The following is a 27,625-nucleotide window of genomic DNA, read 5'->3' as shown; positions in this document are numbered from 1 at the left end:
CTGTTTGAATGAATGCTTACGAGCCTGCTGGTGCCTACCATCGCTCAGTCAGACTGCTCTATCAAATCATAGGCTTAATTATAACATAATACACACAGAAATACGAGCCTTAGGTCATTAATATGGTCGAATCCGGAAACTATCATCTCGAAAACAAAACGTTTCTTCTTTCAGTGAAATACGGAACTGTTCCGTATTTTATCTAACGGGTGGCATCCACAAGTCTAAATATTACTGTTACATTGCACAACCTTCAATGTTATGTCATAATTACGTAAAATTCTGGCAAATTAGTTCGCAATGAGCCAGGCGGCCCAAACTGTTGCATATACCCTGACTCTGCGTGCAATGAACGCAAGAGAAGTGACACAATTTCACCTGGTTAATATTGCCTGCTAACCTGGATTTCTTTTAGCTAAATATGCAGGTATAAAAATATATACTTCTGTGTATTGATTTTAAGAAAGGCATTGATGTTTATGGTTAGGTACACGTTGGAGCAACGACAGTCCTTTTTCGCGAATGCGCACCGCATCGATTATATGCAACGCAGGACACGCTAGATAAACTAGTAATATCTTCATCCATGTGTAGTTATAACTAGTGATTATGATTGATTGATTGTTTTTTATAAGATAAGTTTAATGCTAGCTAGCAACTTACCTTGGCTTCTTACTGCATTTGCGTAACAGGCAGGCTCCCCTCCCCGTGAGGCAGGTGGTTAGAGCGTTGGACTAGTTAACCGTAAGGTTGCAAGATTGAATCCCTGAGCTGACAAGGTAAAAATCTGTCGTTCTGCCCCTGAACAAGGCAGTTAACCCACCGTTCCTAGGCCGTCATTGAAAATAAGAATGTGTTCTTAACTGACATGCCTAGTTAAATAAAGGTGTAAAATAAATTATAAATAAAATAATAATAATAATAATCTGCAAAATCGGCGTCCAAAAATACCGGCCATTCCGATTAATGTATGTGTACATGTATGTGTGCCTTTCGGAAGGGTTGGGTTGAAAGCGGAGGTCAAATTTTGGTAGGACCTTGTATGCAATTGACTAATAAAGTGATCTTAATCTTAGTGAGTTGGGATTGGCCAATAGAAACCCTACATGATAGTGCAGTGTGGTGGGTCTGTCCAGAAGTCAGGTCAATGTTGCCAGTGAAAAGGCTTATGGGAGATTGAACAAATACAACAAAGGACTGAGAAAGGGAAAGAGAGAAAGTAGACTAGACTAATCTATTTCTGGTGAGTTGTTTTTTTCAGACCCAGAGATCATGGAACGAGAGGAGGTGACATCATGTAACGGAGAAACTTAGCAGGCTCAATGTGAAATCAACCAGGCTCAAATGTTGTCATCTTTAACATATTTCTCAATATCACCCTTATTTTAACCCAGGGCCCAAACAACTCACTCTTACAGTTTAACAACAAGCACAAGATGTACTCTCCCACCACCACCCTGCTATCAAATATGAAATCAGACAGACATATGAAAGAGGATGTCAGATTAGAAAAGTGTAGTGAATTAGAGGTGTCTCAGTAGATCATAAAAGAAAGGATATTCTAAGGTGAGTGTTTAGAGGGCTAGTTGGTTCAAGAGGCAAAATCCTAGAGGAAAACGTGGTTCAGTCTGCTTTCCACCAGACAGTTGGAGATGAATTCCCTTTTCAGAAAAACAATAACCTAAAACACAAGGCCAAATCTACACTGGAGTCACTTACCAAAAAGATAGTGAATGTTCCTGAGTGGCTGAGTTCCCGTTTTGACTTAAATTTACTCTAAATCTATGGCAAGACCTGAAAATGGTTGTCCAGCAATGATCAACAACCAATTTGGACAGAGCTTGAAAGATTTTGAAAATAATAATGAACAAATGTTGCACAATCCAGGTGTTGAAAGCTCTTAGAAATTTACCCAGAAAGACTCACAGCTATAATCGCTGCCAAAGGTGCTTCTACATAGTATTAATAATTATTTAAATTAGATATTTCTGTATTTAATTTTCAATAAAAGGTGCTAAAATGTAAAAAATAATGTTTTCACTTTGTCATTTTTTGTGTGTATATTGTTGAGAAATAAAATTGATTTAATCCACTTTGAATTCAGGCTGTCATTTAAAAATATATATATATTATTAGGATCCCCATTAGCTAACGGCGTAACGCTAGCTAATCTTCCTGGCATCCAACACCAATTATCGAGACATTACAAACCACAACAAATCAAGACTTCACAATCATTCAACAAGTAGACAATACAGACAATTAAATTACCTGACAGGAAACACATTTAACATTCAGTTGATACTTTCTATTTCCTGTCCAGTCATATGGTCTATCGCATTAGATGTTCTTTTATTTTTTTCTTGAAGGTGGATTTACTTTTTGCCTGAGAAATATGGATTGGTAAAGAGTTCCATTCAGCTATGGCTCTATATAAAACTGTAGATTTAAGGCGATTTGTCCTTGGCGTGGGTTGTCTTTGCTGCCCTGAATTTGCCTGTCTGGTTTGGTGGTTATGCGTGTTGCTAGTATGTACTAATTGGACTGAAAAATAAATATATATTTTTTTTAATATAACACTCCTAAAGAAAATCAGAAGACTGGATGGTAACTTGTTTTTAACGTGAAGCCATGAGAGATTGTGATGCATTTGGATAATATTCATACGGATAGAGCAATGAAGAGCTAATCTGGCAGCTCTGTTTTGAGCAATTTGGAGCTTTTTTATATCGGTCTTTGCTGCAGAGTGTGATAGATGTGATAGGACCAGGGATTGAATCACCTGATTCAGTGTGCTAGATGTTACATACTCTGAACATTTTCTTGCAAAAGCAATTCCCTTACCCATCTTAATAAACAATATTATCTATGTGTTCTGTAGTTTATTTTTATTTTTATTGCTCTAAATGCATTCTATTCATCAACAAATTCAATTGTGGATCATCAGCAAGCATATATCTTGAACCAAATATAATACATTTCGTTTTAGAAATGTTCAATGCCAATTTCTTCATATCAACCCACTCAGACACCATTCTTAGTTCACTGCTCAGTATGGTTGCAAAGGGTCGTAAACTTTCCGCTAAACTTCCAGACATTTTCCGGACGTTTTCCATGGGAAGTTAAGCCCGGGAATTTTGCTTAAATTCATCAAAAAAGTTAGCTTATAACAGTGAACCTTTTTTTGTGGGATACACAAGGCAATTCTAGGTCTTGTGGTATATTTTGGTTAATTCTTCCATCACATGTGCAGTGCACTCTTCCATCACATGTACAGCTGATTCTCAAGATCTTGCACACTAATGAGATGCTACTGAGCCCACACTACTACACTGTCTGAGCCAAGGACGGCATGCTTTCTGGTAAGTTTTGATTACAATACTGGGTGGGGTGAATATATTTTATATGACATACATGATTTTTTGTTAACTAGTAAATAGTAGCCTACAGCAAAGTGTGTTTAAATCATTTCTAACTTGTTAACAACTTCTGTTAGTTAGTTTTTGCTACCATGTGGGTTTTAGCTTGCTTGAACCTGCTAACTGAGGTGTGTTAATTCACCTGTTTCCATACATGTTTCATTTAAAAACATTTATCTTACAAAGGAGTTGTTTAACTGCCTCCTAGTGAACTGCCTCCTACTCTGTCCCAGATGCTAATATATGCATATTATTATTACTATTGGATATAAAACACTATGCAGTTTCTAAAACTGTTTGAATGATGTCTGTGAGTATAACAGAATTTATATGGCAGGCAAAAACCTGAGAAAAAATCCAAACAGGAAGTAAGAATTCTGAGACTGGTCAATGTTCAACTCATCGCCGAATCAATTCCCTGTAAGATATGGATCTGTTTGCACTTCCTACGCCTTCCGCTAGATGTCAACAGTCTGTAGAACGTGGAATGAAGCTTATGCTGTGTTGTGGGGCCGGATGGGAGGGGAATGAGTCAGTGGTCTGGCAGATTGCCAGTTCCTGGTCATGCGCTTTCCTCATGATATCGCCTTGCGTTCCATAACTTCTACAGACATGAAGGAATGCTCCGGTTGGAACGCTATTGGATATATATGATAACAACATCCTGAAGATTGATTCTCTACTTAGTTTGACCAGTTTATTCGACCTGTTATATAACTTTTTGAAGTTTTCGTCCGAGTTCGCCTGCATTTGCGCAAGCGTTTGGACATGTGCACTAAACATGCTAGCAAAAGTAGCTACTTAGACATAAGTAATGGACATTATCGAACAAAACAACGATTTATTGTGGAACTAGGATTCCTGGGAGTGCATTCTGATGAAGATGATCAAAGGTAAGGGAATATTTATGATGTAATTTTATATTTCTGTTGACTCCAACATGGCGGAGAAATGTTGTTATGTTTGAGCGCCGTCTCAGATTATTTTTTGAAATCTGACACAGCGGTTGCATTAAGAACAAGTGTATCTTTAATTATATGTAAAACATGTATCTTTCATCAAAGTTTATGATGAGTATTTCTATTATTTGACGTGGCTCTCTGCAATTTCTCCGGATATTTTGGAGGCATTTCTGAACATGTCGCCAATGTAAACCGAGATTTGTGGATATAAATATGCACATTATCGAACAAAACATAAATGTATTGTGTAACATGATGTCCTATGAGTGTCATCTGATGAAGATCATCAAAGGTTAGTGATTCATTTTATTTCCATTTCTGCTTTTTGTGACTACTATCTTTTGCTGGGAAAATGGCTGTGTTTTTCTGTGGCTATGTACTGAGCTAACATAATCGTTTGGTGTGCTTTCGCAGTAAATCCTTTTTGAAATCAGACATGTTGGCTGGATTCACAACACGTGTAGCTTTAATTTGGTGTCTTTCATGTGTGATTTCATGAAATATTGATTTTTATAGTAATATATTTGAATTTGGCGCGCTACATTTTTTCTGGCTTTTGGCCAAGTGGGATGCTACCGTCCCACATATCCCAGAGAAGTTAATCTAACTGCTTAACTATTTATCTGTACATGGAATTGTATTTGTTTTTTAAAAACTTTTTTCCCCCTAATCTTTACAGGAAAATACCACGGGCACTATCTGATGCGTGGAGACATTTCACTGCAGCTAATGTAGAAGGAAAAGCTGTGTACATTTGCAAATACTGTGCCAAATCATGTGTGAAGAATGCAACAAAGATGCAGAATCTTCTGGCCAAGTTACCTCAGCACTCACAACAAGCAACCTCTGACAAAAGTCCCTCTACCTCTATTCGAGGTGAAAATTATGAATCAGACACCTTAATGACAGCAACAGCTCATGGTCCTCCGGGAATCAGAAGTTTTTTTTGACTCAATGGAGGAACGTAGTCAGAGAAATGCTGATGAATGTCTTGCTTGAGCTGTGTATGCAACTGGTTCACCTCTGATGCTCACAGGCAATGTGTATTGGAAGAGATTTCTGAATGTTCTTCGCCCAGCATACACTCCTCCAACCAGACATGCTTTATCTACTCATTTGGTGGATGCAGAATTCAACAGAGTTCAAGTGAAGGTCAAGCAAATCATAGAGAAAGCAGACTGTATTGCAATCATCTCTGATGGGTGGTCGAATGTTCGTGGGCAAGGAATCATTAACTATCATCTCCACCCCTCAACCAGTATTCTACAAGAGCACAGACACAAAGGACAACAGACACACCAGTCTCTACATTGCAGATGAGCTAAAGTCAATCATCAATGACCTTGGACCACAGAAGGTATTTGCACTGGTGACAGACAATGCTGCGAACATGAAGGCTGCTTGGTCTAAACTGGAGGAATCCTGCCTTCTAGGCAGAGTTGCATAGAAAAAGCCATATCTCAGACAGGCCAATAAAAATAAAAGATTAAGATGGGCAAAAGAACACAGACACTGGACAGAGGAACTCTGCCTTGAAGGCCAGCATCCCGGAGTCACCTCTTCACTGTTGACGTTGAGACTGGTGTTTTGCGGGTACTATTTAATGAAGCTGCCAGTTGAGGACTTGTGAAGCGTCTGTTTCTCAAACTAGACACTTTAATGTACATGTCCTCTTGCTCAGTTGTGCCGGTTAGAGACACAGTTTGTGCTGTTCTGTGAAGGGAGTAGTACACAGCGTTGTACGAGATCTTCAGTTTCTTGGCAATTTCTCACATGGAATAGCCTTCATTTCTCAGAACAATAATAGACTGACGAGTTTCAGAAGAAAGGTCTTTGTTTCTGGCCATTTTGAGCCTGTAATCGAATCCACAAATGCTGATGCTCCAGATACTTAACTAGTCTAAATAAGGCCAGTTTTATTGCTTCTTTAAATCAGCACAACAGTTTTCAGCTATGCCAACACAATTGCAAAAGGGTTTTCTAATGATCAATTAGCCTTTTAAAATGATAAACTTGGATTAGCTAAAACAACGTGCCATTGGAAGGTAGATTACCTTCGGGCCAGCCTTTGGTATTTTAGTTTTCCTAGTGAGTGCAACCAAGTTATGATCACTGTAACCTAGTGCCACTGATACAGCTTTAGAACAACGTTCAGCCATGTTAGTAAAAATGTGATCGATACAAGTTGATGATGTGATACCGGACCTATTAGTGAACGTTCTGGTTGGTGATGTCACAACTTGGGTCAGGTTACATACATTGGCAACAGAAATACGTTTATTTCTCATTGGACAGTTGGTGTTAAAAAAAATCTATATTCATATCTCCCCAAAAATCTATTTCCCTATTTTCATCAGATACCCTATCCAATATTTCACAAATTACATCAATATATTTCACATCAGCATTAGGTGGCTAATAGCAGCAACCAACTAGTATAGGTTTGAAATGTGGTAAATGCACCTGTACCCATTGCGCCTCGAATCCATTCAACATTAAGTCCTTACGTTGTTTTGCTGGAATATGACTCTGGATCTAAACTGCAACTCCACCCACACATCTATTTCTGTCCCACCTGAACAAATTGTATCCATGTACAGAGATCTCAGCATCCTCAAAAGAAGAGTCCAAGTGAGTCTCTCATATTGCCAATAGATGAATCTTGTGTGATGCGCTAGACAGCATATTTCATGAATTCTGTTCCTTAAACTGCATATATTCAAGTGAGCAATTAACAGACCTTTCTTTGGTAGATTTACAGTATTTATGTCCAAACATGAATCAGAAGTTGGAATCTGAGAGAGAGATACTCAGTCAGTGTGTGTGTGTGTGTGTGTGTGTGTGTGTGTGTGTGTGTGTGTGTGTGTGGCTGGAATTACTTGTGTCTGTCACTCCTCCTAACACCTTGGGAGGGAGGGTGAACAATCAATTTTTCATACCTCAGATATGCCATGTCACCTCGTTCTCTTGCAGCCTTCATAGCTGGTATTAGTTCCTTTCTTCTTTGACGGACTGCATCTGAGATGATGAAGATGAAGGGCCATTTAAGGCATTTTGCTTTTTCAAGGACTGCAAGCTTATCCTTGAACCTGAGGAATTTCACTACAGTTGACCTTGGTCTGGTTCCATTGGTACCACCATTGGCACCACTAGAGACCCCTGGCTTCACAGACAGGTGAGCACGTTCCAGTTCAACATGTTGATCCGATTGTAGCTCCTCAGAAAACAGCTTTTGAACTTTGTCCTCTGATTCAGCCCATGTCTCACTTTGGCTCTCCTGGATACCATCTATTACAACATTATTTCTCCTCGATTGTCCATCCAGGTAATCAGCCGTCCCAGACATGTTCTGGAGGCCCTCCCTGACTGTGGTGATTTCATTCCGCCTTCCCAGACATGTTCTGGAGGTCCTCCCTGACTGTGGTGATTTCATTCCGCCTTCCCAGACATGTTCTGGAGGCCCTCCCTGACTGTGGAGATTTCATTCTGCCTTCCCAGACATGTTCTGGAGGCCCTCCCTGACTGTGGAGATTTCATTCTGCCTTCCCAGACATGTTCTGGAGGCCCTCCCTGACTGTGGAGATTTCATTCTGCCTTCCCAGACATGTTCTGGAGGTCCTCCCTGACTGTGGTGATTTCATTCCGCCTTCCCAGACATGTTCTGGAGGTCCTCCCTGACTGTGGTGATTTCATTCCGCCTTCCCAGACATGTTCTGGAGGCCCTCCCTGACTGTGGAGATTTCATTCTGCCTTCCCAGACATGTTCTGGAGGCCCTCCCTGACTGTGGAGATTTCATTCCGCATAGAGGAACAGTTTCTGGAAAGTGTATCCTGTGTGGTCTTCAATACATCCACATCCTTCTGTGTGAACTGAAGGCTTGTTTTAATGTCTTGTATATCTTTAGTAAGGTAGTCCAGCCGTTTGTTGGTAGACTCCATGATCATTTGTACGAAGCTTTTAAAGTTATTTTCCTGCTGAAGTATAATTTACTTATAGAAAACGTTCTACTTCTCCAAGAGTTCACGTACCTGCCCAGAAGAGATGTGATCCGTGTCTTTTTTCGGGAGGCATGACAGTACTAATAGTAGGACGAGTCCACTATTCACTCCATGAAATGAGAGACGCCTGCAGTAGAAAACTCTGGAAATCAGTAGTCCTAAAACCCGAGACAAATAGAAGTGCGGCCCTAGCCACAAGGGCTAACCGCTTAGCGTGCTTGGTATCCGGCAATAGTAGACCAGGTTGCCTAGCTTGATAGCTAGCAGCTAGGCTAGCTGCTTCGGCAATGTAGTACCACCTTGTTTGAGCACAGATCCTGGGACATATATCAGCGGTCCCAGCGTTAACGCGAACTGCGTCCCAGGATCCAGATATGAATAGGAAAACTACTGTAAACTTTTATTATCTAACTAGGTAGTTTGTTGTTAAAGTGAAACAAACCGAGTCCCTAGTCTTGTACTGCACATTGTGCTGTCTAGTATACACATACACATGTAACAACACCAACTGTGGAATAAGTCAAGGGCTATGAATACTTTCTGAAGGCACTGTAGCCTATAGTTTAGGCCTACTCTACGTGCTCAGCCATGCATTGAACAGTCTTTTTTGCAAACAGTGATTGAGTTATATTATTAGCCTAAATTATGACTATCCAATCTACTCATCACATTAGGAATAGTAGGCTATCTTACATAAGTCTGCAAAAGTGATGATGATGATGCTTTATTATAAAAGTGCATTTTTATGGTGAAAATTAGCTTCCCCAAACTTGAGACTCATGTGCCGCCTATGCCGCCTGCCTACGGCTGATTTGCAATACAAAATACCTATTTCCATTTCTATCTGTCTGCGTGGGCAACCCTTATGGCATACTGAACATAACATAGCTCATAAACATGGATTAAGTCACCGCAATATTTCACCCATTTTGATATACTAAAGAGAAAAACCAGGTGAAATCCCACTTCAAATGGCATGATGGTAATATACCACATTTCAAAGTGTGACATGCTGCTGTTGGGGAGAATGCAAATGGTTACCGCACAATTAACATTATTTCTCACAGGCTACACTCACGTTTTTATCTGCTCTTTATGCAAAGCAGACAGGCGTGTCTTTTTCACAATGTAGACTTTGACATATTTCCAAGTACTCTTGGCGGAAGCTTTAATATTATCTGTCTGGTTGCTGACCCCTGCTCTAGTGACTAGTAAAGTTATTCAATCCATTTCAGAACAACACAACACCCCTTATCAGAGAAGGGAAAATCATAGACTATGTCCATCCTCCACATGTCCTTTCACCACCTCTCCTCTCAGACTGTTCTCTTTACTTAAACAACAGTTAATGACTCTCCCTGGAAAGCTTACAGGGATGTGTAAAGCATACGGTATAATTACAGGTACTGTAAAGTGGATTCCAGTGTTTCTGTGTGGATGTTGTTGGGGGAAACCATATCCGACAGACTGTAACAGGAGTGTCGTATCAAGTCTGTGGCTGATTAGAGAGATTGACTGGTGAAGACACAGAGGAGAGGGATCTCTAGTACTGTAGTCAGGAGGATCTAGTTACTGTGCTGTTTGTGGCGGAAGACTATCTTACCATGATCAGGCCGGTTGTGATGGGGTCGTTGCATCCATGGCACAGCTCTCCGAACTTGGCCCAGTAATCCTTCTTGCAGAAGAGTCGGCCCTCCTTCTGATAGTACCAGTGGGACAGGGAGGCACTGCACTGACAGCATCTGAACAAGGAGAGCGAGAGGAATTATGTGCATGTTTGTAAGTTTATTAGGCAGAGCTGACTTCATAAAACTGGCTAGGTCTTTGAAACCAGTACTGGCCCAGGTTGACTTCTTGTAGACAATCCCAGCACTAAAACTTCTTGGTCGATCACACACAGTCATCTATGGATAGCACTTATAATTGTCAGCTTGAAAATGCCTTTCAAAAGTTCTTTCCTCCTTGCACCAATCCTGACAGTGCTGGATTTGGCCTCCCCCTCTGCACAACATTTAACTTCTCGTTGAAAGTTAGTCTTGAAAATGGAGATTGCTTATAAATTAGCCACCACATCTTCCTCAATAACACCTGCTACAGTTGCCGCCATTGTCACACAGACTACAACAAAAGCATGGGAAAACTAGCCTACTGCTCACTATTGGCTCATCAGTAGTGACATGTCTAGGCCTTCATGTTTTTTCCCCAAATGGTCCCACCCATTGCACCCAAATGTGATTGGTCCATTCACCTGTCACTCCAAATTTCTGCTCTAATAAAGCTTCTGAAGGCCTACCCAATGGCTGGCTGAGCTAGCTAGATTTTTCTACCCAGGGAAAGTATTCTCTTTCCAACACAAACTGAAGAGATGAAATCAGAAGATCTTAAAAATTATTAAAAATATTAAGTTGAAATTAAAGCAACATTTTATTTAAAAGAAATTATCTGAAGGACTAGAAGGCCCTCAGGGTCCCCCACTGATTAGAGGCCATCAACGAGCTAAACCACTGACATGTGTCTTACTGAAGGTAATGCAACAGATAATGCATCAGAGATCTGAAAGGGATGAAAGTTACATTTCCTTAACCACTAAGACTAAAGCAACACTCCCACATACATTAAGTGTTAGACCAAAGTGAGATCACAGATAAGACCTAGTCACAGTGTTGGGTTTGAAACAACACAGATGTGATGACAGACACCTACACATGTCAATGCTGTCCAAACACAACACACACTGTAACAACATGGTTGTTTATCCAGTGGCTTTTGATCCACACAACTAGTTTCACACACACACACACAGACACAGACACACACACAGGGGAATGCCAAGGTAAACATTACATCACCATTATAATGTCTACTACGATTGAAAAGTGATTTTATACATTCCAATAACATTTGATTTAGAATAAAACATCTCAGATATATAACCACATGTATAAACCGTGTGGTTCAAGCCCTGAATGCTGACTGGCTGACAGCCGTAGTATATAAGACCGTATACCACGGGTATGACAAAGCATTTATTTTTACTGTTCTAATTACGTTGGTAACCAATTTATAATATTAATAAGGCACCTCGGGGGTTTGTGGTATATGGCCAATATACTACGGCTAAGGGCTGTATTCCAGGCCCTTAGCCATTGTTTATTGGCCATATACCACACCCCCTCGGGCCTTACTGCTTAATTATATCATAGACATAAGGGGCTATCTGCATGTGGAGATCTTAAGGAATGGACCTACCGCTGTCAGTAACAGTACATTAAGAGAACTGATAGTGAGATATCTCTCGCAGGGAGAGAAGAGGAGAGAACAGGACAGAGCTGAATGATTGGGTAGTGATGTCAGGCAGATAGAGATCATTGGCTGATAGACAGGGTGAGTACTGAGGAGTGAAGGGGAGAGGAGAGGAGATGACAACACAGACGACAACACAGTCACTAATCACAGAGACACACACACCAGAGGAGGCTGATGTTAGGAACTATAGGCGGACGGTATCAAATACATAAAACACTCCGTTCCATTGATTCCATTCAGGTCATTACTAAGAGCCCATCCTCCTATAGCTCCTCCCATCAGACTCCTCTGACAAACAGACACACACACTTCCATCAGCCTTCCTGGTCCCTTGTCTCCTCTGGCCTTCCTCTGCCAAACAGCCAGGGATCAATAGGAACAGACCTGGGGGAGTCAGGGGGACTGTTGGTCATCAATCCCCATCTGCTGCCTCTCTGCTGGGCTACAGTACATCCAGACCAGAGGCCTAGGAGGGGAAAGGAGATGGGACAGTGGGGTAAGGGTGTGGGGTGTAATGTTAACAGATGAATCTTAGGGGCCTGGGGACTGTGGGGAGGGAGGCCTAGGGAGAGTGAAATGGGAACGGGACCAGAAGGGGAGTGGGGATGAGGGCATTGGGGTAAGGTAGAGGATGATGGGGGGAAAGTGAGTGGAACAGATAGAGCAGGCACTGGAGTGGACAGATAATTTCCCATGGGTTTATGCGGTTATCATCAGTCTTCTTTAAGTCTATCCAGGACACACATGCATGCACCCCTGCAGAAACACACACAGACACTCAATTTACAAACACTGACATGTACACACTGAATTGCACACACAGTGAACATGTGAGTGTAACGGTCAAAGACAGAGCTCCCACTACTAGACCCTGATCCTGCTGCATGCAGTATGCTGAGCATGTGGTGTGACGATAGGAGGCAGAAATGGGTCAAGGGTAGCCAGAGGACAATCACAGCCACACTACTCTACCTAGTCAGCAGTCCCGTCTTCCAGCTGCACCTCCCCCTCTCTACTGCAGAGTCCCTGCAGCCTCCTGCAGAGTCAAAGTCATACCTGGGCCTTCTCTACACACACAGGCATATCAGTACACAAAGGGCTTCAATGCTATCGAGCTAAATCCAAGCTGGTCACTTTATCAGGGAAGGGCATGTAGCGCTGAACTGTACTGTAGCATAACTGTAGCAGAACACCATATGAATATGTTACCCACAGTAGCAGGCAATAGTAGTAGGATTACATGCGAGTAAAAGTGTGAGTGTATGTGTTTGTGGGATACCCTTTGGATTTGTGCCTGTATGTGCACACGTCAATGCCTGTGTGTGTGTGTGTGTGTGTGCGCATGCGTGCGTGTTTGCATTACAGGGGGCACATAAGAGGATTAACTGTTTGAAAGACCCAGAGAGAGACTCTCTAACCCATTGTACCAAATACCCCGCTGGATGACTAAGAGCTTGCCCTGAGTTCAGTACAACTACTTCTTATACACCAAGGGCGCAACTGTGGTTTTAGAAGTGGGGGGACATACACTACATGACCAAAAGTATGGACATCTCATTCCAAAATCATGGGCATTAATATGGAGTTGGTCCCCCCTTTGCTGTAACAGTGCATTCGAAAAGTATTCAGACCCCTTGACTTTTTTCACATTTTGTTACATTACAACCTTATTTTGAAATTGATTTAAAAAATGTTTTCCTTATCAATCAACACACAATACCCCATAATGACAAGGCAAAAACAGGTTTTTAGAAATTTTTGCAAATGTACAATAATTAAATACATGAAATATGACATTTACATAAGTATTCAGACCCTTTAATGTGGGACCTTATATAGACAGGTGTTTGCCTTTCCAAATCATGTCCAATCAATGGAATTTACCACAGGTGGACTCCAATCAAGTTGTAGAAACATCTCAAGGATGATCAAGCACCTGAGCTCAATTTCGAGTCTTATACAAAAGGGTCTGAATAATTATGTAAATAAGGTATTTCTGTTTTTTTATTTGCAAAAATGTCAAAAAAAAATCGTTTTTCGCTTTGTCATTAAGGGGTATTGTGTGTAGATTGCTGAGGAAAATGTTTTATTTAATACATTTTAGAATAATGCTGTAACGTAACAAAATGTAGAAAATGTCAAGGGGTCTGAATACTTCCCAAAGGCACTGTATAACAGCCTCCACTCTTCTGGTAAGGCTTTCCACTAGATGTTGGAACATTGCTGCAGGGACTTGCTTCCATTCAGCCAAGTATGTTGGCCAATTAGGTCCAGGTTGCAGTCGGCGGTCCAATTCTCTGTGCAGGCCAGTCAAGTTCTTCCATACCGATCTCGACAAACCATTTCTGTATGGACCTCGCTTTGCGCACAAGGGCATTGTCATGCTGAAACAGGAAAGGACCTTCCCTAAAATGTGGCCACAAAGTTGGAAGCACAGAATTGTCTAGAATTTCATTGTATGCTGTAGTGTCCCTTCAATGGAACTAAGGGGCTTAGCCCGAACCATGAAAAACAGCCCCAGACCATTATTCCTCATCCACCAAATTGGCACTATGCATTGGGGCAGGTAGCGTTCTCCTGGTATCGGTCAAACACAGATTCGTCCATCGGACTGCCAGATGGTGAAGCGTAATTCATCACTCCAGAGAACGCGTTTCCACTGATCCAGAGTCCAATGGCGGCGAGCTTTACACCACTCCAGCCGATGCTTGGCATTGCACATGGTGATCTTAGGCTTGTGTCCGGCTGCTCGGCCATGGTAACCCATTTCATGAAGCTACCGACGAACAGTTCTTATGCTGATGTTGCTTCCAGAGGCAGCTTGGAACTCAATAATGAGTGTTGCAACTGAGGACAGATGATTCTGTGAGCTTGTGTGGCATACCACTTCGTGGCTGAGCCGTTGTTGCTTCTAGACGTTTCCACTTCACAATAACAGCACTTACAGTTAACCGGGGAAGCTCTAGCAGGCCAGACATTTGACGCACCTACTTGTTGGAAAGGTGGCATCATATGACCGTGCCATGTTGAAAGTCACTGAGCTCTTCAGTAAGGCCATTGTACTGCCAATGTTTGTCTATGGAGATTGCATGGCTGTGTGCAACGGGTGTAGCTGAAATAGCCAAATCCCCTAACTTAAAGAGGTGTTCACATACACTATATATACAAAAGTATCTACATGTTGAACATGAACAGGCTGAACTGGCCCAGTGGCCCACCATCCACCACAGAGAAAACACAATGGTAAATATAGACGTGATAACGTGAGATGAGTAATGCATAATGGTCTGTGGTGAAGACCAGAATGAGATTAAGGGCTGCATGTCAGATACACATAACCAAAATATTCAGAGACAAAATGATGATCTGAACCAAAGGAATGGTTACAGAGAAAAGTGTTCACTGGATATGATACTGATATGAACTACCAGGCAGACCTCATATCTATTCATATCAAATGGTCATGCTTTTGTCTTGCCCACGCAGCACAGGGTTAGCTAAGTGCAGGGTTCGCTGAAAGCATTGAGAGAAAGAAAAGAGATAGGAGAAAAAAGAGAGGAGGGAAGACATGCTGTTGGAAGCGTACGGGTGGAGTTAAGCAGAGGAGATGAGAGAGAAAAGAAGTTTAGCTCTGCTGAAAGAGATAGAAGGAAAGGATATGTCGGGACAGGGAGAAGAGGCGCAATGCTTAAAGGACGTAGAGAAAGGACGGTAGAGGCAGGGAGATGAGCTATGCCAAAAGGATGGGATAGATGGGTTTTTACTTGATGATATGAGATTTGAGTGACAGGTCCCCAGGGCTCTGTCATCAGGGTCGGAGGGTAGAGAGGGAGAGAGGGAGAGAGGGAGAGAGAGAGAGAGAGAGAGAGAGAGAGAGAGAGAGAGAGAGAGAGAGAGAGAGAGAGAGAGAGAGAGAGAGGGTGGGAGAGAGAGAGAGGCACTGAAAGGAGGGATGAGCTGAGGGAGAAGTGGAAGGATGGAAAGAGAGATGAACAGGAGGCTGACAAATGACTATTCCACAAGCAAACAGACGAGCAACTAGGAAAGATCCCAGATTCTGAGATGCCAGACACCCAGCCGCAACCACCTAGGAGAATAGAAACATCCAAAGAAGGGGGGAGAGGTGGGTCACAAAATCTGGAGACCCCACTTTCACCCCTTTATTCCCAAATGGAATCAGCCAAAGTGCCTTGTAATAAAATGTATTAATTAATTCAATTAATTATCCTTGACCCCCCCCCAGCAAAACCCATGTAATTTTAAATCACCACTCACATAGAGACAGGGAGACAGACTGGTAAAAACACTGTATTCATACAGAGACAACTGTTTGACCAAAACACCGGATTCATAGAGAAAGTGAGAAGAAAATTAACTAATCCATTCACTTCATATATACTGTATATATATAAAAAAAAATATATATATGTAAACACTCTGTGTAATCAACTAGTTTGCCTATTTTTTTTTGCATAGCATTGACTCTGATCACAGTGATGATAATAGATTCAGATATTATCGCATTAGACTGATGTTCGTATACTTGAATTATCTTCAAACTCCTTGTATCTTATTTACAGCCTTTTGGGGACCCTACGTGAGATTTGTCACCCCGCGGCAAAACATTTTAGTGGCCACTCTCTTGACGGTGGAGTAAATTTCCTGCAATTCTACACATTTTTCCATGGGGTGGAGAGAAAACGTAGCAATTTATGTATAATACATGAATGCAATTCTACTCATTTTTCCATGGGGTGGAGAGAAAACGTAGCAATTTATGTATAATACATGAATGCAATTCTACTCATTTTGCCATGGGGCAGAGAGGATTTTTTCCAGTTTTACAGCTAATTTCCTGCAAATCCTGCAAATTCTCCTGGGGAGAATTTTTATCAGTTTAAAATGCCCACATGAGCTGAAAGACAATGCCCATATTTACCCATGATGTTGCACAACAATTTAAGTCAATAAGTCATAGTTTTAGTCAAAGTATGATATATTTGGGGTTGAAGTGGGAAATCCGAAGCGGTAACTTCGGAAATTTTTCGTGACAATGCTATGCGTTTTCTCTATGATATTACATGCTAATACTTTTCAGTCTACATTTTTTTATCAGGGCTTGGTTTTATTTGAATGTTACCACCCACCAGCATGTCATTATTTATTAAATCAGAAACACCTGCAAAGTCCTTCTTTCATGAGTCGCAACTGAGCTGAGCAATATAATAGATGACCTTTGGCTGAACCAAACAGCTTTTCGCAGTAGATGCCTGAGCCATGGAGCAAATTAAAATAGGGGGTGCAAACTTATGTTTTTACACCTCCACTTTTTACCAGCAAATTATCATAATCCATTTTAGTCATTTAGTGAACACTCTTATCCAAAACCACCTACAGTAGTGAGAGCATACATTATCACACTTTTTTCGCACGGTTAGGCAGTACAGTTAGGCTATCCATATTACCCGAGCGTCATCTTATTCTTTTTATTTCTATGGCGGATTTGTAGTTGCAATTTATGGAACATGCCAAAACTTTGGAGATAACAATAGATGGCAAAGTCAAATATACTGGTTTCCCCTATCCATCTGTGGCGAAGTTTTCCCTAAATGCTTATGACAAATCCAGCTCCAGAACCAGCCATAGCCTAGCCAGCTGGCGAATCTTTTCAATACGGTGTAGCAACAACAGATAACATTAGCTAGCTAGATAAGGTTAGCATGCTCGCTATCTACACTGACAGCTGTCAGTGCACTACTTGTTGTTATTTCTCCACTCCACCTGGAAAACGTTCCCACCCCCAATTCATGAATATATATTAGCAGCCTGCACCATTCTTTGGCGGTGGAACCTAAACGAGAATTTCTGTTATAGGACAGGAATTTCCGTTGAAATATGGCCAGCATTGCCCTTTGGTGGGGGCCTTTAAAGCTAAATTCCCCAAATTCGACACATTTTGCCATGACTAATGCCATGTTAATATCATATCTGCGTGAGAATGACTAACACAATCAATTGGGGCCCACTGGAGGTCAGGGCCCCTGGGCACATGCCCTGCGTGCCATGATTACTACAAGTTTAAATAGCTGGCTAGACTAACTACCAATCAAAAAATATATATGGCTAATTTTTAATTTCCTAGCGGACAAGGGCCCCTAAGCGACCAGCTTATGTTGCTTATACCTGGAGCTGGCCCGCTTCTTTACCATGCAAACCACTTGACCCAGGTCAATATCTGACCAAGATCAACAGCTTCCAATGATTTTAAATGGATATCAAAGCAAAAGATTAATGAATATAATAATTGTGTTTGTTTACATTAATAAAAGTATGCCAATTTGACCTTTCACTACGGTAGGTCACTCTTTGATTTAGCTAAAGATAGAGGTATTGATCAGGAGGAGTCACACAGCATATATGTTTTACTATCCTTAAATTAATTTCCATTCAAAATCATATTTCCCCTAACCCCAACCCTTACCCTAACCTTAACCATAACCCTAAACCTAACCCTAATTCTCACCCTAATAGTAACCCTAACCCTAAACATAACCCCTAAGCTTAAAAGAGAATTTGTCCTCGTGGGAAACGTCCCATAAGGGATATTTTTCTATATTTTACTTTCCCTGTGGGGACTTCTGGGGATTTCCAGTAGCCACGAGAATAGTATTACAAGCCCACGCACAAAAGTTTCAGACTGAGTAGACACACAGTGGTTTCCCCAGTTCTCCAGGGGACAGACACATACAGCTGGAAAGTTTCCCACATAGGTAGTGGTTCTAACTCCTACACCAACATGCCATCTCAGCTGTGTCTTGTGATCTATTGGTCACCCTGTAAACCAGTACCATAGTCTCTAACTAAAAATAGCAATACTGTAAACTGTGTTTTCTGTTTCTAGGATTAATGTTACTGCAGCACTCACATCACATACAATGTGTTGATTCCACTGATAACCCCTCACATCACTGAGTTGAATGGAGTATTGCTTGAGATGACATTTTAATACAAAAATTGGCATCACAAGTCAACCGTGCAAACTATAGAATGTTCACCGTAACCTAAAAGACATAGTCTATGTAACAATCAGACTTTCTGGTGGGACTCTTCAAAATGTCAGTCTGGCCATCCTCTCTCTCTCTGTCTGGATGACAGAGGTCATGGCATGACGTGGGCAGAGACACCTCTGAAGGAAGTGGGTCATGTCTACAGGAAGTGCTCTCTGTACTGGGCAGGGGAGGAGAGGACAAGAGGAGAGAACCTCCAACAAGGTGTTGACCGATTTTAAGGTTTAAATATTTTTTAGGATGCAGCATTATGAAAAGCGCAAGAAATCATGTGCCACACATGTAGCCTCCCATCTCTCTCTCACACAAACACAGAATAATCTATTTTGCGTGTCCAATGATCCTTCCTCTGTCCAATTCTATACATCTAAAAGATGTCAGCCATACAGTAAACCGTATGGTCAATAAATCGATATTCCACAATCCATAGATGAATGAGCAATAAATTGCACTAAAGAAATGAGACAACATGATTAATTAGTTAGCATGTCTACTGAATGCTGATGTATTTTATAAACAAATTAAAATGTGTTTTTAATCAGTTGGCTGATTAGTATCTAAAATGTAATTTGTGTCTATTTTACATCCAGTGCTTGGTAATTTGTGTCTATATTACATACAGTGCTTGCTGTTGTTGTGAGTGGGTATTGCCGGCAAGACTGCAACCCACACCAAGCATGTGACTATGAGGAAATATGACCTATGTCTTATGAGAGGGGGCCGAGAAAGAGAGGGTGAGAGAAAGAGAAAGAATGAGAGAGAAAGATATACAGAGAGAGCGACAGAGTATGTAATGGAAAACAAGATGAGGAAACGACAGCATCAGGGAGACCAGGGAAACACCTCTCCTGTTCGCATCTTGTCAACAAGCCAGTAATGTTCCCACTGGAAGGGAATACCAAGACAGGGATAGAGGGGGGAATTCCTGGCAGGGGGCCAAGTTCTACCAATCTTCTTCAGTGGAACAAAAAAAAGTTAAATCTTTCCAACCAGACATGGAAAAGGAAATCACTTTTTTTTTATGGCGTTCTTTCAGATTACAACCAGTTCTGATAATATAATTTCAACAATATTTGAGCGCTGGGAAGAGAGTAGATTCTACAGAGAGATGGTTAGGATGGATGTAAGGGTTTCCCTTCTACTAACCAGTAAAAGGATGTGTAGTGAGGTAAGGATGAGCATTATTGGAGGAGAGAGAGAGAGAGAGAGACACACACCCACACAAGGACGATAACCAACAAAATGAGACACATTCATCACAATCCCAACCAACCGGCCCCTCTCTGCACCCCCTTATTGTCATTCCGCTCTTCTTTATCATTCCTTCGTTGCCGTCTCCCTCAGACACCCTTCACCCTAGGGCAGAGCAGTTCACAGACCATGATGTCACTCCCCTTACAGAAAAAGCATGACCTAATCCGCTCGGTGGCCCCTCCCCATTGGGTGTTTTCAAATCCTCCCAGGAAATCCCATAGCCAATCAGACGCAGGCCGAAACCCCTCCCCTACAATTGCAAGCTCAGCAAAGAGCAGGCATAAACCCTCTCAGTGCCGGGCTCAGCTATCCCTGTGTCAGCCATCCCAGCTCTCAAGAACAAAAAGATCAGGGAAAAGATAGTCTGTGCATTTTTATGCGGTGGAAAAAACACAGTGGTTGGCTGGGTTGAGTTCTAAGATGGCTGCTGAATGCCCGGTAGCTTTTGTCAATGGGGAACAGTTTTTGTTGTAGCACCGGCAGTCTATTGGTCTATTAAGCAGGGGCATTGCAGGTAACATAGCTTTGTTGAGCTGTGTGGTGGCTGTATGCTGGGGGGTAAATAGTGTGGCGGCTGGGGGTGAATAGTGTAGATGGAGGCAGTTTCCTTTGTACTCGCTAAGCCCTGTGTCTGTCTGGCTTTCAGCACAGCTATCTATGCACATTCTGTCTGTCTGGGGCAGACTGGACTGGACAGGAAAAAGAGAATGGCAGTTCATTCTCCAATGTTCCACGACCACGGTCAAAACAAGACATGAGTGATGGAGACTATCAGGTGCCAACAACATTGGCCTCTGGTTCTGTCCTAGCATCAGTGAATAGTCACTGTTCAGAGGACCACAATGCATAGAAGTAAAAGTACACCTTTTTGTGTTCAGCATACAAATATGTTGAGTCCTGGATGTCGGACAATGTTGGACTGATATAACTGGTAAAGTGAATGAAAAAGTGTAGAAGTGAAATAGTGAATACATTCTATATCTATAACACTGGGATAAGGAAGGTCAAATATAATTTCTGGAAGTCTGATAAAAGGCTTGTATTACAAGGCCAAAAGTTTAAAGCTTGGGAGTGGGATTGTAATCAGAAGAAAGAACCTACATGTATAGACAGACTCCCTTTTCCTTTGTAAATGTCATCGTCTCAGATTAACAATGGAAAGTTACAGTCGGTGTGCAAAAATACTTTATTAAACAGAACTGTGTGTTCTTGGTTCTGGAGACAGAACAGAGACACAGTGTCAGTCAGTGATCTCAGTCTAAAAACAGAGTGGGGGGGATAAACCTGGCAGCACTTGATGACATGAGAACAATTTTCTCAATAATCTCTAAATCCACAAACCAGATGAATTCCTGAAGTCGATCATTTTATAAGGAGCTTTCGATCAAGCTAGCCCTGAGCCATTTTTGTATTTTTTTAAAATTTATTTAACCTTTGTTTAACAAGGCAAGTCAGTTAAGAACAAATTCTTATTTACAACGATGGCCTACCAAAAGGCAAAAGACCTCCTGCGAGGACGGAGGCCGGGATTAAAATAAATAAATAAATAACATAAATATAGGACAAAACACACATCACGACAAGAGAGACAACACAACACTACATAAAGAGAGACTGTGTTGTCATGTGTTGCTTCCTTGCTATGTTGTTGTCTTAGGCATGGTAGCAACACAACATGGTAGCAGCACAAAACATGGTACAAACATTATTGGGCACAGACAACAGCATAAAGGGCAAGAAGGTAGAGACAACAATACATCACGCAAAGCAGCCACAACTGTCAGTAAAAGTGTCCATGATTGAGTCTTTGAATTAAGAGATTGAGATAAAACTGTCCAGTTTGAGTGTTGCAGCTCGTTCCAGTCGCTAGCTGCAGCGAACTGAAAAGACGAGCGACTCAGGGATGTGTGTGCTTTGGGGACCTTTAACAGAATGTGACTGGCAGAATGGATGTTGTATGTGTAGGATGAAGGCTGCAGTAGGTATCTCAGATAGGGGTGAGTAAGGCCTAAGAGGGTTTAATAAATAAGCATCAACCAGTGGGTCTTGCAACGGGTATACAGAGATTAGCAGTTTACAGAGGAGTATAGAGTGCAGTGATGTGTCCTATAAGGAGCATTGGTGGCAAATCTGATGGCCGAATGGTAAAGAACATCTAGCCGCTCGAGAGCACCCTTACCTGCTGATCTATAAATGATGTCTCTGTAATCTAGCATGGGTAGGATGGTCATCTGAATCAGGATTAGTTTGGCAGCTGGGGTGAAAGAGGAGCGATTACGATAGAGGAAACCAAGTCTAGATTTAACTTTAGCCTGCAGCTTTGATATGTGCTGAGAGAAGGACAGTGTACTGTCTAGCCATACTCCCAAGTACTTGTATGAGGTGACTACCTCAAACTCTAAACCCTCAGAGGTAGTAATCACACCTGTGGGGAGAGGGGCATTCTTCTTACCAAACCACATGACCTTTGTTTTGGAGGTGTTCAGAACAAGATTAAGGGTAGAGAAAGCTTGTTGGACACTAAGAAAGCTTTGTTGTAGAGCATTTAACACTAAATCCAGGGAGGGGCCAGCTGAGTATAAGACTATCATCTGCATATAAATGGAAGAGAGAGCTTCCTACTGCCTGAGCTATGTTGTTGATGTAAACTGAGAAGAGTGTGGGGCCTAGGATTGAGCCTTGGGGTACTCCCTTGGTGACAGGCAGTGGCTGACAGTGACAGCAGATTTTCTGACTTTATACACTGCACTCTTTGAGAGAGGTAGTTAGCAAACCAGGCCAAAGACCCCTCAGAGACACCAATATTCCTTAGCCGGCCCACAAGAATGGAATGGTCTACCGTATCAAAAGCTTTGGCCAAGTCAATAAAAATAGCAGCACAACATTGCTTAGAATCAAGGGTAATGGTGACATCATTGAGGACCTTTAAGGTTGCAGTGACACATCCACAACCTGAGCGGAAACCAGATTGCATACCAGAGAGAATACTATAGACATCAAGAAAGCCAGTCAGTTGATTATTGACAAGTTTTATCAACACTTTTGATAAACACGACAAAATAGAAATAGGCCTATAACAGTTAGGATCAACTTGATCTCCCCCTTTAAATAGAGGACGAACCGTGGCGGCCTTCCAAGCAATGGGAACCTCCCCAGAAAGGAGAGACAGGTTAAAAAGGTCTGAGATAGGCTTGGCGATGATACGGGCAGCAACCTTAAAGAAGAAAGGGTCTAAACTATCTGACCCAGATGTTTTTGGGGGGTCAAGTTTCAGGAGCTCCTCTAGCACCTCATACTCAGTGACTACCTGCAGGGAGAAACTTTGTAGCGGGGCAGGGGAAAAAGAGTGAGAAGCATCGGGGATAGTCGCATTAGAAGGAGTGGGAGATGAGGAAATGTTCGACGGGCAAGGAGGCATGGCTAAGTCAAATAGGAATCCTGACTTAATGAAGTGGTGATTAAAGAGCTCAGCCATGTGCTTCTTGTCAGTAACAACCACATCATCAACATTAAGGGACATGGGCAGCTGTGAGGAGGAGGGTTTATTCTCCAGGTCTTTACCCATTTTCCAGAACTTCTTGGGGTTAGACCCACAGAGAGAGAACATTAAAGTAACTAACTTTGGCCTTCCCGGATAGCCTGAGTGCACTTATTTCTCAGGCTGAGCCAGTCAGTCTGAGTATGAGTGTGCCGAGCATTTCGCCAAATGCAATTCTTGAGGTGGAGTAACTCTGCAAGACCACAGTCAAACCAGGGGCTGAACCTGTTTTTTATTCTCATTTTCCTTATGGGGGCGTGTTTGTTAACAATACCAAAAAAGAAGGTCAAAGCATCTTTGACAGAGGGGATCAAGCTGATTCTATACCATTTTAGAAAGGCCTGTCATGAAGGAAGGCTTGCTCATGAAAGTTTTTTAGCAAGCGTCTATGACAAATCAGGACAGGTTGTTTCACTGAGCAGCCATAGCCATAACCAGAGCCCTAAGAATAGCCAGCTGCAACTGCCAAAGCTAGCCATTGGCCCTCAGATAAGAACTGTGGGGAAATCTAGGCCTAGGTTAGGAGATAAGCCAAAAGCTTACCAAATAATTAATTTGAAATTTGCTCTGGACTAATATAATATATTCAGGTGAACAAAGCCAGAGAAAGGAAACAGACAGTGTCTCTGACCCCTACAAGCTCCTCAAGGAAACTAGATAAAAGGATGACATAGAGAGTAATAGCAGAGGAGGAGGAGGAGAGAAAGAGTGATTGAATGATGGAGGAGGAGGTTGAAGAGAGAAAAGAACATGGTGATAGAGTGATGGATGAAGAGAAGGAGAGGAAAGAGGGGAAGGAGGGAGGAGAAAAGAGAAGCACCCAGTGTCCACCCTTTAAGAGTAATTTCCCTTCCTCCTTTACTCAACATCTGTCTAACAAATCTCCACATCCGTCCTCGACAGCCTTTCATTTGTACACAGCCTGTTCCTCCTGCTGCTCTACAGAGATGAAACACAGAGATTAAATACAGAGATGAAATACAGAGCAGACCGGTGAGCCAGGGGAGTCAGGCAGATTTAATCCTGTCAGGAGGATGTGATGTTTAATTTCTTCAGCCTCTCTGATGATGACATTGGTCGTCTTTGTATAAACCAGGTTACTGTCTGCCCACACACCTGCTGTATGTGTGATCTCCTCTCCTCCGCTACACTTTCACTTATCCTCTCTTCTCCTCTGCGCTCACCTCTCCTCCACTCCTCACCACTCTTCTCCTCCCCTCACCTCACCTACCCTCCACTCCACCCATCTCATCCCTCTTCTCTTCTCCTCTCCTCCCGCAACCATTTTAAGGTGGCTAACAACACATCCATTACTTCCTGCCTGGTGTTAACTATCACTGAAACAATACCACATTCAGTTACATCTAAAGTAGACACCTTACATAAAGTATAGTTTCATAACCTTACAATATCAATGTTACACAGAAACTTTTAGAAAGGGATTTATTGTACTGTACATGGAGGTGTACATTTTATGATCTGATCAGGTTTCAGCTCCTATTCTGAGTATTCATGTCTACTTCAAAAGGAATGCACCTGTTGTATCAGAGTGTATGATGTGATTTAAATGAGGAAGCTCCTGCACACAGCTTGCAAATGCTCACCATTATGAACATTCCAACCACACCTAATTTAGCCTACCCCAATAACACATTAAAGGAAAACTCCACAAAAAAAACAATATTTTGGTTTCATTAGCCATTGTTGATATAGTGCCAAATGTTTTGCATGTCAGCAATCAAGTTTTCAAGATACGTAACTTTCAAAATACAGAACTCTGTCCTGTATTATTCATTTTGCATCATATGATGAGAAAGTGACAAGAGTATTTAAATAACATGTGTGAAGTCTGCTTTATGTAAAAAATAACTCAGAAGCTACAGTTCACCATAGTATTCGCCAAAAGCCATGGAAGACACTCATTCACAGCTTTGTGATTATCGGACCCGCTATTTATAAATTGTGAACAATTTCCCCTAAGAGGGTCTGGCTGTCGTTGGATAACATGCTTATCTGACAACTCACACAAGGCAGGCACACACATACACGCAAACATACAGAGAGGAAAGCTGGAGTCAGTGAACACAGACGGAGCACTGTATCACAGCGACACTGAAAGCTTCTCTACATCCCTCATCTAGTTTATTCATACTGTGGAGTACTCTCTGTACACTGCACCCAGGCTACATAGAGCCTGACACACTGCAAACAGAGCAGTCACATAGCAGAGAGGCTGGGAAATCATGGTTAGGGTGGACAGGGAGTTATGATCAAAGTCAGACATGGGGAGTTAGAGAGACACAGGCAGAGTGAGGGAGAGTCAGTACTGTGACAGCCTGAATACAGTCAACATGTGTACTAGACTCGACAATGTACACTTCTGCACACTGGGTGAGGGGTAGACAAACAAACATAGATTGTATAGAGCACCACACCAGTAAACACATACTATCACATTAAAGGGACACACAGTAGAGACATGGTCTAAGTTCATAAACACATAGCCTAACAAGCATTGTTCAAATTCATTTTGGAAATTCACATTGTTCAAAGTCATCTGTAATATTTCTGGTCACGAAAGTGAGAAAAGCAGACATGGAAACGAGGTTTAAAAATAAGGAAGTGATTTCACAGGCCCACCCAAACCACCCTTCTGTCTAGTCTGCGATGCTAACAACATGCTATCTGCTATCACTTCTCCATTAGTAAGCAAATGCATCCAACTCTAGTCGAGTGAACGGTATTCATGACTAAACAGGGAATTTTAAGCAAGTTGTTTCAATGAGTAGATGTAGAAATACAGGAACATAGTTCAGGAACTGCAACCAAGAGGAGCCAAGTACCCCAACAACTCCACTACATACCATACAACTGCCCATCCTAGCCTTTACGTACATCCACCCAACAAAAGGACTTACTTCTTGCCCTTGATGTGATTCCTGTATCGCTGGTCCCTTCTCAACATGTCTCCCTTCAGAGACAAGGCCTTGCTATGACAGTCAGGAAACATGCTCATCTTAACAGCAGCGTATTGAACAGATAATCTATAGAGAGGAAACCTGCCGCTACTAAACCACACCACCACCACCACACAGCAGCACTGTCACAACCATGAATATCTTCCTCTCTTTCTCTCACGCTGCAGCTGCATTCTGGGGCCTCTTTTTTCTTTTTTAGTCATGTGTTTCCTGTCCCTGCCCTCGCTCTCGCAGCTTCCTTTGGGAGTGGTGGTGACCCTGTGACATCATAGTCTTTCCCTTCCCTCCTCCTCTTCCCTCCCTTCATCCCTCTGTCTGCCAGACGGCTGGCCTCTCAGTCAAATACAACTGGCTTCTCACAGTCAGTTAACTACAGCCAGCTTCGCATATTCAACCAAAGTGGGATAAAGGGGCCCCTATCTTCCTAGCCAATACTACTCAATAAAGGGTCCCCCATCTACCTTAGTCATTCTACTCATTTCCATGTTACGCTATCTGATACCGCACACAAACACATATCCTATTCATCAAAGACTATACAAGCTAGCAGAAAGTACATTTTTCAATCGATTAAAACCCCTTAAAAGTTTCTGTTTCAGTTTACCAACCTTTTCCTGCGACTCTGGTTCCATTCCATTTTGGATGGAGGAGGGAGAAGACGGAAGCCCCTCGGCGAATCAGGTGATGGTTTAGAAGGAGATAACATTTCCTTTAGCCAGTTAAGACGATCCTTGAAGAGGAGTCGGTGTCCTAATAGGAATCCTAACAATTCAGGTGATCTTTACAAAGGAAATGGTGTCTCTTTGTTAAGAGCCTCTGTGGACAACCTTGTAGCTACCGCAGCACAGAAAGAAACTGTTTTAGGCAAGACACAGAACAGACCTATAAGGATGAGCATACTGGTCTAGCACTGGTACTTTCAAGTTTCACTTCCTTACTGATCCCCCTACCAAATCCCTACTTTCAAAACACAAGTTTCACATCAGTGGCATGGTCAGGAGGGAAAGGCCACAGAGCCTAACAATTCAAAACAAAGAGAGTGGGTGTCTTAAATAGTTGCCACAGAGCCATACAGTACAGCTATAGTATACACTATTATATA

The 27,625-nt window shown here is 42.0% G+C and overlaps 1 protein-coding gene across 1 annotated transcript in view; it reads right to left on the bottom strand.

The window, feature by feature from the left end:
• Positions 1-26,646, bottom strand: part of LOC120028822 (LIM domain kinase 1-like) — a 58,626-nt gene extending 31,980 nt beyond the window's left edge. Inside the window, exons 1-2 of the mRNA XM_038974067.1 lie at positions 26,464-26,646; positions 9,984-10,122 (exon numbers count right to left, since the gene is read on the bottom strand). Coding sequence (XP_038829995.1) covers positions 9,984-10,122; positions 26,464-26,561 — 237 coding nt within the window. The 5' untranslated portion in view covers positions 26,562-26,646. The remainder of the gene's footprint in view (positions 1-9,983; positions 10,123-26,463) is intronic.
• Between the last annotated feature and the right edge of the window lie 979 nt (positions 26,647-27,625).

The sequence above is a fragment of the Salvelinus namaycush genome, chromosome 34 (genome assembly GCF_016432855.1).
Source record: "Salvelinus namaycush isolate Seneca chromosome 34, SaNama_1.0, whole genome shotgun sequence".
Classification (NCBI taxonomy): Eukaryota; Metazoa; Chordata; class Actinopteri; order Salmoniformes; family Salmonidae; genus Salvelinus; species Salvelinus namaycush.
The sequence above is the reverse complement of the archived record's forward strand: the minus strand, read 5'-3'. Positions and strand labels throughout refer to the sequence as shown.